This window comes from Cavia porcellus, unplaced genomic scaffold (assembly GCF_034190915.1).
Source record: "Cavia porcellus strain 051 isolate PalLab524CR breed Dunkin Hartley unplaced genomic scaffold, mCavPor4.1 scaffold_2, whole genome shotgun sequence".
Taxonomy (NCBI): Eukaryota; Metazoa; Chordata; class Mammalia; order Rodentia; family Caviidae; genus Cavia; species Cavia porcellus.
Genome location: NW_026947485.1, coordinates 25,141,562 through 25,157,133, shown reverse-complemented (window position 1 = coordinate 25,157,133; position 15,572 = coordinate 25,141,562). Strand labels below are relative to the sequence as shown.

Genomic DNA, 15,572 nt, shown 5'->3' with positions numbered 1-15,572 from the left:
GAAGCAGGGAAGGAGATACGCCCTTCCAGGTCACACCCCCCAGCCACCAGCTTCTTTACACCAGACCCCACCCCTTGCCAGCAAGTCAGCTACATCGCCCCTCAAATCCAGCACAGAGCCCCAAAGCATAGGAGGCTCTTGGGGGATGTTCTCCATCTCAACCCCCGCAATTCACAGTTCACCTGCCTTACAAATCACAGTTGCTTTAGGTGGCATAGTATCCAAAGTGACTTTTGTAAATGTGACACTGAGTCTGAACAGAGAACCGGTTAAAACAGAAGCACCTATCTCAATATTTCTAGAATTTCCACATGAGCTGGTACCTTTCAGTGACAAATACTGTTTAGTGCCATTGTTATAGTACCACGTATATTTTAGGAACTTAATTAGTATTTCTGTATTACATTGTAATGTTTTTGAAGTGCTAATCCTGGCATGTATCCCAATATTTCACAATATACACATTAAGCCAACTACCTTTTAAAAATTTAGTGACTATGATTTTTCTGAATTTTTGGCCTGAAAATTCCTATGCAAAAGTTTTTCTACTACAGAACAAAACAAGGGTGCCAGTAAATTTAGCGGCAGCTCTTAAGTGGGTTGTATGTCTAAACCAAAGTACTACTTCGGTGGCTACCTTTTTCTTCTTCTAATTTGATTTTTCCTCTAATTTTTTATTAGGTGCAGAGAGAGCTAGCAGCTGTTATCGCTTTGAAAGCAAGGAAGTCTGGTGAGTGGTCTCTTACTGGGTGGAAGATTATAATTCTGTGGGCCATGTGTCACATACTGCCTGGAAGCATGCAGTTGAGTATCTCAGGATGCTTTGGTGTGGAATGACAAGTGTCTCTGTTCTTGAAAGCCATTATCCTACCATCAAAGTAACATAAAAGGTGTTATAATTTTTAAAGTATAAATTTACTGTTTTGCACTAACTTATTTAAGATTTCAAGAAAAAATTAAATATGTACTTGTAGTTCACTGCAGTCTTGAAAACAATCTGTCAAGTCACATTGTATTACATATCACAATGACAGAGAACAAAGAATATTATAGTGGTGTATTTTATAAGGTTATACATATTTTTGTTTACTTCAGTGTATTTTTCCCTACAACTAATTTGTTTAATGACATTTCAGAGCAAGCAGTTTTCATTGAACTGATTACATGGATCAGACACCTCATACCTGTAAGATATAATCTACAGAATTAATGGATAGAAACAAAAATACAACTTTAAAATACATTTTGAAGGAGAAGAAAACATGCTTTGCTGAAATCTACTATGAAATGGTGACTCACTGAAGCAGAAAACTGCTTGCTTAGACAAGAAATGTCAGAAAGAGGCATCTTGTGCTTTCTCTCTGCTCAGAGGGGAGGACTGCACTGAATGGAATGAAAGTCAGAAAGGAAGTCCTTGGATAATGTTAAATTGGAATAAGACTTTTCAGGCAGAAAGACTATGCTCATGTCAAAGTAGTGACAAAATTTGAAGAAATATGGAATAGAAATGTCTTGACACAAGCCATACATTCTGCATTTTTCTTTTTCCAATTAGCAAGATTTTTTTACATTTCAGTTACTTTTGAATCAAACACACCTAGTTATTGTATTCGTGTTACTTTCTTTGTTGATTTGACTGACTTGGAGGACATGGAGACTGGGTGGTATAAATTCAGAGAGCCAGAGCAGATGCAAAGAATAGCGATCCTGGGTATTAAACAGCAAACAGCATTATATTGTGGGTATTTGCAAAGGTGGAAGTCAGCATAGAAAAAATGACATCAATAGAAAGACTGTAAGAGGGAGGGCTTACACCTAAAGCCACTAGAGATGATCTTGTTTCTTACAATGATAAAGAGACAAAACTTAAAATCTCTATGATTTGGGATGACAGTGTATTGAAGGATAGCATTTGGATTTTTTTTTTAAGTTCCTCAATAAATAGCGAAGTAGTTAAAAAAAAAAAGGCCGCTGAGTGTATCATTGCCAGAAACAGAACAAGAAATGCAGAGGAAGTTGGAAGAAGTGGTGGTGGATTTATCCAGACTGGGGTGGGAAGGCCTCTGATGGGGTGAGCCCTGAAGATATCCAGACAAGAGCCTTGGAGCAGAGGCATTATCCCCATGACGTGCATGGGGCAGCAAAGAGGCAAGAGTGGCCAGGGCAGGTGAACAAGGCAGGAAGAGGGTAGGCTGTGGGTGTTTGGCTAAGACGGTTGAACTGCAGGATGTGAAGGGAAATGAAGATGAGTAAGCTAGACCCATACATGTTACAATTACAAAAAAATGGGTACAAAGTCAATTTCATTGATCTTGTCACCAGATGAAGCTAGCATGTCTGGTTTTCTTATTTAATTGATCTGTGAAGCTTGGAATATGAATACAACTCTGGCAACATCTTAAGAAAAGAATAAAGTGATCTCACACACATATATGGATGATGGGGGCATAATTGATAGCAGCTGTTCAGTTCCAGTGTCACTAACACTATGATCCAGGACCTGCATGGCTAGAACTCTGTCACAGGACCTAGTCAGGGATGCATGCGAAGGTTAAGGTAGAAAGATTTCTCTTGCTGGCTGGGAAAAGTGGCACACACCTGTAATCCCAGCACTTGGGAGGCTGGGACAGAGGATCACCTTGAATTCGAGATCAGCCTGGACTACATAGTAAGTTCAAGGCCAACCTGAGCTCTACATAGTAAGAAGACCCTGACTCAAAACACCCTTCAACCCCGGGAGTCAGGGAGAGTTATATCTTGAGGGTTTTTTTTTTTAAAAAACTATTAACAGTAGAAAATTTTCCTGTCCTATATCAGTGACCAGTGTGATGGAACATTAAGCAGCTTTTTAAAATTTTTAATACTTAATATAGTAAAATAGTGAAATTATATATACTAGCATATATATTTTTCTTTTTATAATAAAATAATCTTAATTCTTTATTAATATAGTAGTACATGCTCATTGAAAAAGAATTTCTAATACATTAATATAGGAAAAAGAAACTGAAAAAAATCACACTTTACCAATATAAATAACTACTTGTACTTTTGTAGTTTGTATTTCCAGATAGTTCTATTACTATGCAGCTATTACTGCTTATTTCTATTAATATGGAATTTAAGATAATTTTAGACTTATACACACTTGTAATAAAAATACAGATAGATGCCAAGTGCCTTTTTTTTTTTTGAGACAGGGCCCACTCACTCTTCAGGATGGCTTTGAACTAGTGACAGGAGGATTACCACTACTTCCAGGCCAGCTTGAGCTACATAGTGAGTTGAAGATAGCCTAAACTATGTACCAAGACCTCATCTCAAAAAAACAAAAAATAAATAAAATAAATAAATAAAAGAAGGGAGCCCATTTTCTGTCAGTTCTAATATAAAGTATGAGACTTAGGTACAAGGTATTTTGTTTTATTTTGACCTACAAAGTTAATCTAACAACAGCTGTCATAAAGATCATCTTTCTACAAATTAAATTACTTTTGTACCTTTGTCAAAACTCCTGTGAGTCTATTTGTATGAATATCTTACTAGGTATTCTCTTCTTTTGGACAGATTCCACTGGTTTTTACCAGTACAGTTTTGATTACTGTGACTGTGTATAATCATTTTTATAGAATTAATCTTGATCAGTGATACTTCCATCATTTTATTAGCTGTATATACTATAAAATTTATTTCAATAATTAATTGATTTTATATTTGTGTTTTTAAGGTTTTTCGTATTACAAAGTAATTACCTGAACACATACTGCTACACATGGATCTTTTTGCTCTTTTCTAATTTCATACAGTAACCTACTCAAAGTAGAATAGCTCAGTGGGGTCATTTTTTCGTATTTTTATTAGTATATATTTGTGCTACATGGTACATACATTCATCTTGGGGAACTGGTACATATATGTATTGGGTCTTAATCCAGTTTACTCTCTTTTCTCCTGTTTGCCACACTCCCAGACCCACTTCCCATGTTCATAGCGTCTATTGCCTGTTTCCTATCATCTCTCTTTCATTTTGCTCTTATTTTTACTTTGGGTTTCTCATATATGAGAAACACAATATACTGTCCTGTGTCTATATTATCCTTCTGTTTCACTTAGCATTAGAGTCTCTTGAAGTTGTATTTTTCACATTGAAGTCATCTGCAATTTCTTTATATATGTGGAAATGAGGTGGAAATCAAGGTTTATGTTCTCATTGTGTTATGCCTATTATTCTAGGAGGGTTCCCTGGATTCTCTGCCTGCATAGCTATCATCTATATTGATAACTCAATCATATATGAGAAGAAGGAAGGAAGTGAAAGGGGAAAGAGAAAGAGAGAAAAGGGGGAAAAAAGGACTTGGGGTTATTTCTGGTCTCTGTATTCTATTGATATATTTACCTGTACCTATGGTATCATGTTTTAATTGCCAAAGCTTTATAATAAGACTTTGGGATGAGCAAAGGATGAATAAGGTTAATCTCTTTCTACTTTTCTTGTTCTCATCACAGGTCTAATTTGTCACATTCTGTGGAAAGATGTATAGGGATTTTTAAGGAGTGTGTTCAACTTGGGCTAGGCATGTAGCTCAGTGATAGAGTGCTTGCCTAGGGTGGTGAAGCTCTGGGTTGGGTCCCTAATAACATACCACAAAAGAAAAAGAAAATGTGTTCAACTGGTAGATCACTGGCTAAATTGACACTTTTGAGATAATTAATGTTTGTATCAGACAAACCTAGGCTTCTGGGCGTGGTGGTAGATGCTTGTAATTCAAAGTCTCTGAGAAGTGAGGTAAAGAGTGGCAAGTTTAAGCCTGGGCCATTCGACAAGTTAGTGAGACCTTGTTTCACCATAGTTAAGGATGTAGCTCCGTGTAAAGGTGCTGAATTAATCTCCAGTACCATTAAAAAGAAGAAGAAAAAAGGATCCTAGGCTATCTTTCAGATCATTAATACACTTTCCCCATGAACATCTCACATGTTTTTGTTTAACATATTTTTAGTACCTTGTGGTTTTGGTTGCTATTATAAGTGAACTATTATTTTCATTTAAAAAAATCTCTTCTCATCTTTTCATTCTGTAATGGTTTCTTGGTCTCTGTTTTTATGAAATTTCCTTTCTTAATAAATTTAATTCTTTTAGAGCAGATTTAGGGTCACAGCAAAATTGAGTGCAAAGTACAAGGATTTCTCAAATGCTCCCTTCCCTACACATGTTGTGTCCCTCACTGTGGACATCCTAGACCAATGTGGAACATGTCTTACAATTGATAAGCCTATATTGACACGTTGTTGTCTTTTAGGTTCATAGTTCACATTAGAGCTCACCTTGATTTTGTACATTCTGTGAGTTTGGAGAAATGTGTGATGGTGTGCATCCACGGTGTTATAGCATCATAGATACAGAAAGTAGTTTTGCTCCCCTACGAATCCTCTCTGTAGGCTGCGAGAATAGCTGAGTGGTAGAGCACTTCCTAACGTGTAAGGCTCTGGATTCACTACCCCACCACCGCTGACTTTTTAATCTGTCTATGTAATGTTACCTTTTCCGTAATGTCATATAGTTGGAATTGTACCATGTGTAATCTTTTTAGACTGTGTTAATCACCTTAGTGGGACAAAATACTCCGCCTGACCATTCAAAGGAGGAAAAGTGTATGGTGGCTCACCTTTTAGAAGTGTCATTCCTGCATGATCTGCTGGCTGCAGGCAGAGGGTCTGGTGGAGGAAAGCTGCTCACCTCATCGCATCCAAGAAGCAGAGAGGGAAGGAAAGGAGATATACCCTCAGCAGCCTCTCAAACCACACCCCAGTGGCCAGCAAATCAGCTATAGTACTCCCGTAATCCAGTTACCTCCCAATCACGTGAGGCTTTCAGGTCATTTTAGATTTAAACTGTAATAGATTGGCTTCCTTCACTTAGTAATATACACATTTAAGTTTCTTCTGTGTCTTTTCATGGCTTGCAAGCTCAATTCCTTTTTCTGCTTTGCTGCACCAGTTTATCTGTTCACCTGCTGAAAAAGGCCTTGGTTGCTATAAATTTTGGCAGTCATGAATACAGCCATTATGAACATCTGTAGGCATATTTTGTGTGGATATAAGTTTTCAGCTCCTTCAGGTAAATACCAAGAACTGTGATAAAGTGTTTATCAGAGTATGTTAAAATTTGTTAGAAACTATCAAACTGTCTTCCATCGTGACTGCATAAGGAATGGATGAGAATCCTATTGCTCTGAAATTTTGCTGCATTTGATGTCGTATTTTGTATTTGTACTATTCTAATTAATGTGTGGTGATATTTCATTGCTTGTTTTTCATTGTAGTTTTAATTTATAATTCTGTAATGACATACGATATTGAGCCTCTTTTCCAGTACTTATTTGCCATCTCTGTATCTTCTTCAGTAAGTTGTCTGTGCACATCTTTTGCCCAATTTTTAAATAGCTTATGCATTTTATTAGTGTTGGGTTTTTAAAGTTCTTTGCATGTTTTAGGTAATAATAATGATAATACCTTTATTAGGTATGCATTCTACAAATATTTTTCTCCCAGTTGGTGGCTTGTTTTATTCTCTTCTCTGTGTCTTTTTAAAATAAAAGTTTTGTTAAACTTACCAATTATTTCTTTTAAGCATCATGTCTTTGTTGATTCATTTAAAAAGCTTCTGTCAAACCAAGATCATGTAGATATACTCCAGTGTTGTTATCTAAGACTTTGATAGTTTTGTGTTTTGCATTTAGGTTTGTGGTTTATTTGAATTCATTTGCATGAAGAGCATAAGGTTGGTATCTAGGTTTGGTTATTTTTGGAAGTGAATATCTAGTTGTTTCAAAGACAATTGCTGATATATTCTCTCTGTCTCTCTGTCTCTGTCTGTCTCCTGCTTCTGTCCTGGGGATTGAACCCAGAGCTTTAACACTAAGCTATATTTTCAGCTCCCCTTTTTAAAATTTTGATTCCAGGTCATAAATTGCTAAGTTACACAAGATGGGCTCAAATTTTCCATCGTCCTGCGTCCTCCTTCCAGAATGCTGGGATTGTAGTTATGCACTACCACACCTGGCAAGATAAATGTGTTTTTCATTGTACTACCTTTTATTCTTTTTTGGTTTTGTTACTGGGAATCAAACTCAGGGCCTCATGTTTGCCTGGCAGGCTCTGTGCCACTGAGCTATATTCCCAGCTGCCTTTACTCCTTTGCCAAAAATCAGCTAACTGTTTTTTTGTGTGTTTATTTCTGGCCTCTGTTCTACTCCACTGATTCTTGTGGAGCTTCTTAGTTGGTCTTAAAATCTTGTAGTATTTCTTCTTGCTTTGTTCTTTTTTGTTACTGTGTTGGCTCTCTTCATGTAAACTTTAAAATTTTCCCTCTCAGTGTCTTTTCCCTCTCCATGAAAACTTTAAAATTATTTTATCAATATTGATTATCTCTTCTAGATGATGGTTTTTTTTTCTGTTTAAGAATCCTTGATTTTTGTGTCTCATGTAAGTGTTTTGTTTTAAAATTATCTTGGATTTTCTACATGGCAGACACATTACCTGTCAGTGATAACTGTTTTGTCTCTTACCATCCAAGCTATTATAGCTCCATATAATGTTTTTTTAATGTCATTTAATTACTTAGGGCCCTGTAAAATAAAAGTGAATAATATCAAGGAGAGTTGGCATTCTTAACTTGTCCTTCATCTTAATTAAATATTTTCTGATTAGGAAGCTAAGATGAAGATTATTTTAGAGAAAAATAATTCTTTTTCACAACCCCTAACCACAACAAATTTGGGGAGGAGTCTAGAAATAAAAATAACCAACCAAGAAAGTATTACTGTATTCAAGAATCCAAATATGGAAATATCCAAATATGTTTCCCCCCACATTCTCAGAATTTGAACTGACATTGAAAGTGGATGAAATTAGCAATGGCAAGGTACTGAATCCTGGGTGTTGCATTCATCTTTCCTTTACCAAGTTTTCAGTGAGCACTTGCTATATATAAGTAACTGCACCACAGGACCCAGAGGATACTGTAGTGACCAAGGACAAACCTGGCCTCTGCCGTTTTTAAATCATAGTTTCATAAATAAAGTACATTAATGAGTCAATGGCTGTCTGAAAAAGAAAAACTTATTATGGTATTCTTAGGAGGTGATAAAATGCAGGACCATTAAGCAGAGCCTTAATTAGAGTTCCAGCTGCAGAAAGATACTTTCTGTGTTAGTTTCTTACCTTTGAAAATCAGGGTGAGTTTTTGAAGGCAAAAGAAAAAGAAGCTGGTTCACATACAATAGAAAAGTATTAAAGTGATGGTTGGCACATCTGGAGCTTGACAGAAGGAATTGATTACCCTCCTAGCTTATGTCTTGCAATAAAACTGCTAATTAGGGCTCAGGTGGTTATGCCAGATTTATGTCTTATCTGCAGAAGGTTATTAAAATGAACATTAGTATAGAGAAAAAGTTATAATTTCAGTTCAGGATACAAATAGAAGTAAAAGTAACTGCCAATCAACATAGGTTCTATAAATGACTCAAAGCTCTAGCATAGTAAAAAAAAAAAACATTATGTTGTAATTTTTTAAGAGGCCATTAGAATATGCCTTTATAATTTCCTCTTCTAAGTGCTAACCTTAGTGGATTTGAAGGATATTTCAAGGCTTTGAAAGATTTACAAAAATTTGCAAAATATTCTTGTACTCTCTTTGTTAGATTACTTATTCTACTGATAATATCGGCACATTAGTGACTTGAAAGTTGTGTTTCCTCCACTTACTAGGGACTCCACTGCCAAGGCACATTAGCTGTAAATCTATGAAATTTGTGCTGTGGTGGGCTTCCATTTCTAGAGCCAGAAGTCTCATATTGATAAATTTTCTTGACAATATTAAAATTTCACTCTGTCTGCATAACCCATAAATAGTTGAGTGTTTTAAAACTTGCATATCTATGATATTGAAGTTAGAAAAAAGAAAGAAGGATTTCTATGCTCTTTTTGTACAAATGGCATTGAGATCTTCACTAATAATTTTTTCAGTCTGCATCATGTGAAGAATGTTTGCAAATCTGGTAAACTTGGTTTCCTCCAGGCAAAAATATTTTCATTCTTTTATCTTCTCAAAGCACAACCTTGGGACTATTCTATTTGAGAATTCTTTAGGGTATCCATGATTGAAAAACAAGTTGAGTCAAGTATGATAGTCCACAACCTGTAATCTCAGCTCAGGAGGCTGAAGCAGGAGGATCTCAAGTGGTAGAGTACTTACCTAGTATATGTGAGGCCTTGTATTCAATACTCAGAACTGTGAAAACCAAAATAAAGGAAAAAAAAGGATAACTGAAAACAGAGAGGGAATTTATTGGCTTAGAGAATCTGTGGAGTGTAACAATCCTAGTTAATAGGGAGGCTCTCTGTGAGGAGAGCACCAGCAGAAGTGTAGAGATGGGATTCTGGTTGGAAGGATAAAATGTCCTGCTCTGCAGCAGTGGACAAATGGCAGGGTGGGGAGAGCACACTGAACTCGCTGAGACCCATGGGTTGAGGCCAGGGCAGCTGTGGCCCACAGAGAACACCAGCAGAGGGAGAGGGGTGCTGGGCAGCTAGAGCAGAAGCATGGTTTGCACTGTTCCAGGATCAGGTTTAGAGAGGAAGTGCCAGGGCTCAGGACTTACAGTTAGAGGAATCACGGGTAGCAAGCAGACCCCAGTCTTCCCAGCTACACCACTGCTCTGTGAGGTTTGAGGTCCTTTGCAACTGAAAAGTCAGAGCCAGGTGTAGTGGCGCATGCCTGTCACCCCAGCATTCTGGGAGATGAAGCAAGATGATCAAAATTTGACCCCAGCTGGGCAATTTAGCAAAATTTTCTGTCTTACAGTTTTAAGGAGGCAAGGACTCTGGGTTCATCCCTAGTACTGGGAAGAAAATAGGAAGGAAGGAAGGAAGGGTGGGAGGGAGGGGGAAGGAGGGAAGGAAGGAAGGAATCCTGTACTTCAAGGCAGAAAAATTCCAAAGCAAAGTCTTGTGGTTCATCATGAGAAATAAGACTGATAGATTTTAATGGTAGACAATAAGATGTTTCCTCTTGGATTTTTAAAATAATTTTAAAAACCCTTTTAAGCCTTTAGAATTATATGATTCTCCGAATTCTTTTGGTTTTTAATTGTTATATTCTAATATAGCTCCTATTTGACTTTGATTCTTTTGTAGACACCTCAGATTGAGGAAAATGCATGACAAAACAGGACTGTAGAGTAAATGTTAATAAAATTAAGAGCCAGCAAAGACAGACTCATCTGCTAGTGTAATTATTGCTGTCTCAGATCCCTTGTACCTTTATGGTATTTTGTGATAATTTGTTTTTGAAAAATTTAAGTGCTCTTATAAAGCTATAATGATCTCTTAAATTAGTTTTCCTTTCTCATCTATTAGCTTTCTAATAATGAATGTGTGAGCTATAATAACACAAGCCTGTTGGCTGTATTTCAGGTAATAAGAGATTATGCTTAGCTTTTAGTGGTATTTTCAACCACAGGTATTTTTCCCAAGACTTCCCCAGCCTGTCCTCAGAAGGATGCACCTGTTTTTTCTCGGAATTAGTTTTTCCACATGGTTTGTTTTGTGCTTTTCCCTTCTCTGCCACCTCCTGGATGTTGTTCCTGCCAGCATCCATCATGCTCATCTGTGGCCGGCACGGGCCTTCCCTGATTGTCTCAGAATCCCACAGACTCTGTTCCTCAGCATTTGTCAGCCATGAGAAGAGAAGTAGCATGTGTTTTCCCCTGAAATAATCGACGCAACATTCTTGTCTTCCTGAGTGATGAATGACCTGGAATGTGTTCCCTGGAAGACAGAGCTTTGCCTGACACCATGCTGATTGCTGAAGCTTATAAAATCTCTGTCCTTCTCAGGTGCTCTAATAACTCCTTGTTCTAACATTTCCAGAGATGATTCTTCAGTCCCTGCTTCTTTCCCCCTACTCCCTGTTCTTTTTGCTGAGTTTAAGAGAATAAAAGAAAGAACAATAAAACAATACCAAATTACAAACAAGATAATAGGAAATTAACAGTGGTTTTTATACTGCATATTGTCTTCAAAATAGTTGTTCAGATTCCCAGATATTATAGGCATGCAAAATCGACCAGACAGTATAAGCACTAACTGTTCCTTTGAATGAACTAATAGAAGGGCTGGGAATTTAACTCAGTGGCACAAGCGCCTGCTTGGCAAATGTGAGGTAGAGTTTGATCTCCAGAACCAAAAAAAAAAAAATCAGTGAACTAATAGAATGAATAGTGCTATTATCTTAGCTATTTTGTGTGTGTATCTATGTCTATATCTACAGATATACATACTTTTTGTTATCCCTTCCTTTTTTTCTCCTTTCCCCCATCCCAATTACTCTTTCCTTTTGAGCAGTTTCTTTCCCTTTCACAACATCTATTGTACCTTTTGGATCGTATTTACTCTTTCAGTGTTTACACTAGGGAGGCGGTATGGTGTTTAGTCTGATTTATTTCATTTATGAATGTGGTCTCTCGTTACATCTATTTACCTGTAAAAGCCTCAAGTTTGTCTTTCTTTATAGCTGAGTAGTACTCCATTGTATGAAAAGGCCACATCTTTCTTATCCATTCCTCAGTTGATGGGCATTTGTGTTGTTTCCAAGATTTAGCTATTACAAATTGTGCTACTATAAACAAGGATGCAAATATATTGCTGTGGTATGAGGTTTTTAATGCTTTTTGGAAAATACCCAGAAGGGGAATAGCTGTGTGGAATGGGACCTCTAATCACAGTTTTTTGAGGAATCTCCACACTGATTTCTACAATGATTTCTAACATTCCCACCAACAGTACAGAAGGGCTCCTTTTTCCCCTGCTGACCCTCCAGCATTTGTTACTGGTTGATTTCTTGATGATTAATCATTCTTTCTGGAGTAAGATGGAATCTCAGTGTAATTTTAATTTGTATTTCTCAAATGAGCAGTGATGTTGAACATTTCTTCATATATTTATTTGCTGTTTGTATTTCTTCATCTGATAATTGTGTATTCATCTCAGATGCCCATTTTTACATTGGGTGTTTGAATTTGGAGGGGCCTGATTTTTATTACTTCTTTATATATTCTAGATAGAAATCCTTTTTCTGAGGGACAGTTGGTTAGAATGTTTCCCCTGTTCTTGAGTTTTCTTTTCACACTGCTGGTGATTTCTTTTGAGGTACAGAAACACTTAATAGATGAGATCCCCATTGTTGATTCTTTGAAGTATTGTTTCCTGTGCAGTTTGGGTTTTTTCATGAATTCTCTGCCTACCCCTATGTCTTCAAGATTTCTACCTACTTTCTCTTCCAATAGATTTAGTGTTTTTTTTTTTTAATTTTAGATCTTTGATCCATTTTTACTTTAGTGCATGGTGATAGGCATGGGTCTATTTAAGTCTTTGGCATGTGGAAAGCCAGTTTTTCTAGCATCATTTATTAAAGAGAATATGTTTCTTCCAGTGAACAAGTTTGGCCCCCTTTTCAAAGATAAGGTGGCTGAGTATGTTTGCAGTTGTGTCTGCATCTTAATAGCAAAGGTCGCTGTTTCTCGACAGATTCATGCATTCACACCCCAGCCTGTACCAGTGCATGTTTTTATTTGAGCAGTGACCATTTCAAAGGCTGACAGGTTGTATCTTTTTTTTTAATGCCCTAAAACCATAATAAAAATCTTGAAATAGTAATTCTCAGTTAAAGGATATTTGAAAATCAAAACTCTCACAATCAAGAAAATAATAGCACTGGTGAAATCCAGGAATAATTGAAAATGCATGCAGCAGATGCTTTGTAAATTTTTTCTAACTCTCCCACCGGGATACAAAGAAAATTGACTTTAAAAAAAAAATCCCGTGACACTGTCTTGTGTAATTAGAGCTATTAAGTTGAAATGATAAATAACCATTCAGTGGCATACTACAGCCCTTTTCACTGATTTCTTTTGAATAGCAAGAGATCTGAGCACATGGAGTATAGGAAGTTGGACTCCTTTAACCCCGTGGGTTGTTTAGAATTAAGTAAATTAGAAGGCAAGGCAAGATGACTTTCTTTCCATCCTTCAATGGGGTCAAGTCCATTAAGATACAAAGTGAAACTGATTTGCCAAGGAGGTGAATAATTAAAACCCCTGCAGAGTGTACTCCAGAATGCCAGATTTTTGAAGCTTTGGTTTTTAAAAATGTACTACTGCGCACATAAGGTTATGCAACAAGCATTTATTATTATTTATCATTTAGTGAACATTATTTATAGTGCTCAGTTGATAAAGGTAATTAAAGCACCTTAAATAGGAGCTCATTTTTTTAATAGAGAATTAGATACCAGGAAAGGAGAACTGGACACTGATGGTCCTTGTCCCTATAAGGTGGTGGCATACAGAGCAGGTTCTCTGTCCTTGTGTGGCCCAGGACAGTGACTTTGTGCTATTCATGTTCCTACTTGTTATTTCATGTCTCATACACATAGACAAACCTTGAAAGAGAGTTTGCTGAGGTTAAGCATAGAAAGGTGAGTATAAGGTGGGGAGGGAGGCGTTAAAGGGAAAATCAGGTTTTCTAGTGAAAAGCTATGAAATGACTTTCTAGCATTCCAGATCCCGGGATCATGGTTTCTATAAGGCAACTAGTGTATAATGAGAGTTCTCTGTGCCTGTTTGATAGAAGATCTACTTCCAAGGTCAAATGAAAGTTAATGACCCTTTCTACACCAGAGACCTGAAATCCACAGTTTCTTTCTTATAAAGACAAAAAGAAAGCGCAATTTATATTTAAATTGATTTAAACTTCAAAGCATAAACATAGAGGTCATCCTGGGGTTTTTTGTTGCTGTTTTTGTTGTTGTTGTTGTTTTAAGTGAAACTTCCCAGCAGGGCTCAACTTCCATAAAAATTAAGTCCAATCCCTTTCCAGTTCGACAGTATGGACAGCTTTTTGTTTTCTGTGGCACTACTCTGTTCTCCTCCTTACTGGGTTAGTGACAGCATCTCAGATGCCAGCAACACAATCAGGACCACTTTATTTAATGATTTAGGTTTTGCATTTGTTGAGCTAATTAGCTGATTGAGGCAGCTAATGGGTGTCTTTAATATACTGTCAACTGGGCAGCCACACCCCCAAGGCTGCCAGCTCCTTTGTTCTTGGTACTCCAGGGAGTGGGAGCTGCTTCCCAGCTGGACACATGATACATGCCACCCACATGGGAGGCAGGGCCCGAGAGGCCATTATGCTAGTTACTGGGTGCCCTACACAAGGCGCACATCCACTTACCACACTGTGTCTCACCCATTTTGTGCGTCTAAATAAACATTTACACAATGAGGAGGGAGCGCATGGGTAGGGAGGGAGATTGTCCATAATTTACTTTTAGAATTTAAAAATTCTGTGATCATTTCTCTGTGTGTCCCTGAGGTACAAAGTAAAAACACTCTGTACTTGCTTTAAAATATTAAATATGAAAATATTTAAGGAAGTATTAAAGATGATCACATAATTTTTAAAAAAACTATTAATGATGAAAATCATTTCTCTTAGGTAGTAGAATATTCCTTATGAAGAAGAATCCTCATCATATACTTTTTTTAAGGACATTATGAAATTTTATGGTCTAGTAAACAGTTACCTATCAACATCCAGCCATTCTGGGGTTGTAATCAGAAATTTGGCTACACTAGCTCTGTTACCCATGTTAAATCATGTCAGCCTGTTTCCTTTTTTTTTTTTTTTTAATAGAAGAGGTGTGGGCATGATTGATGACTAAACTATCATAATAGACTTGAAGGTCATGTCCTAGTCACCACGTGCCTGGACAGTCACATGTTTCAATTATACTTTGCTATTCTATGAACAACAATTGTAGATACTTTCATTTCTATTCCAAACTTTTTTCATTTCATTGACTTTTTCTCCATGAGAATCTATAGACAACCCGTCTCAGAGGACATTTATTGCTATCATTTGCATTGATGAGTTAGAGTTATCAAGGGAAATCTTTGTCCTGACCATCTGACCCATGTATTGTCCATCATTCATCACATTACCAGTCAAATTGTATAAATAGCCAAGCAAATGGACCTGTTCTAGGTAAACGTTTACACAACACTTATGTAGCACATACTTAATATTTGAGAATTTATAAATCAGATTTTTTAATTGGATAACAAACTAGTTCTAGCTGTTTGCATTTTTTCAGAAAGATAATAAAACATTGTATTTAGTATTGTCATGCAGTGATTGATATGTTTGGGGATGAGACTGGTGATATTTTCACTCTGGAGCCAATGAAGGTTTTTATTATATAATTTTAGTTACCTTTTGACATTAAATGTTTTTGTTTAAAGATGTGGAAGCAGATTATAAAATAATATGAGGTCTTTTTCTTAACAGCTGCATCAAAGTTCCCTTTTGATTAAATAAGTAAGATTTTGTTTTTCCAAAGAAATGGTTCTTAATTTTAATTTGCATAGCAATTATCTGTAGCATCCATTAATAGTGCTAATTCCTAGGTCTGGTCTCTTGGGCTTTCATTTAAGTGTGGCAGAGGACCCAGC

The 15,572-nt window shown here is 36.7% G+C and overlaps 1 protein-coding gene across 3 annotated transcripts in view; it reads left to right on the top strand.

Moving 5' to 3' along the window:
* The window catches only part of Rapgef5 (Rap guanine nucleotide exchange factor 5), a 267,972-nt gene that overhangs the window by 123,649 nt on the left and 128,751 nt on the right, over positions 1–15,572 (top strand). For all 3 annotated transcript variants that reach the window (XM_003469825.5, XM_063234130.1, XM_063234120.1), the window contains one exon: positions 682–730. In XM_003469825.5, the coding sequence (XP_003469873.3) occupies positions 682–730 (49 nt within the window). The remainder of the gene's footprint in view (positions 1–681; positions 731–15,572) is intronic.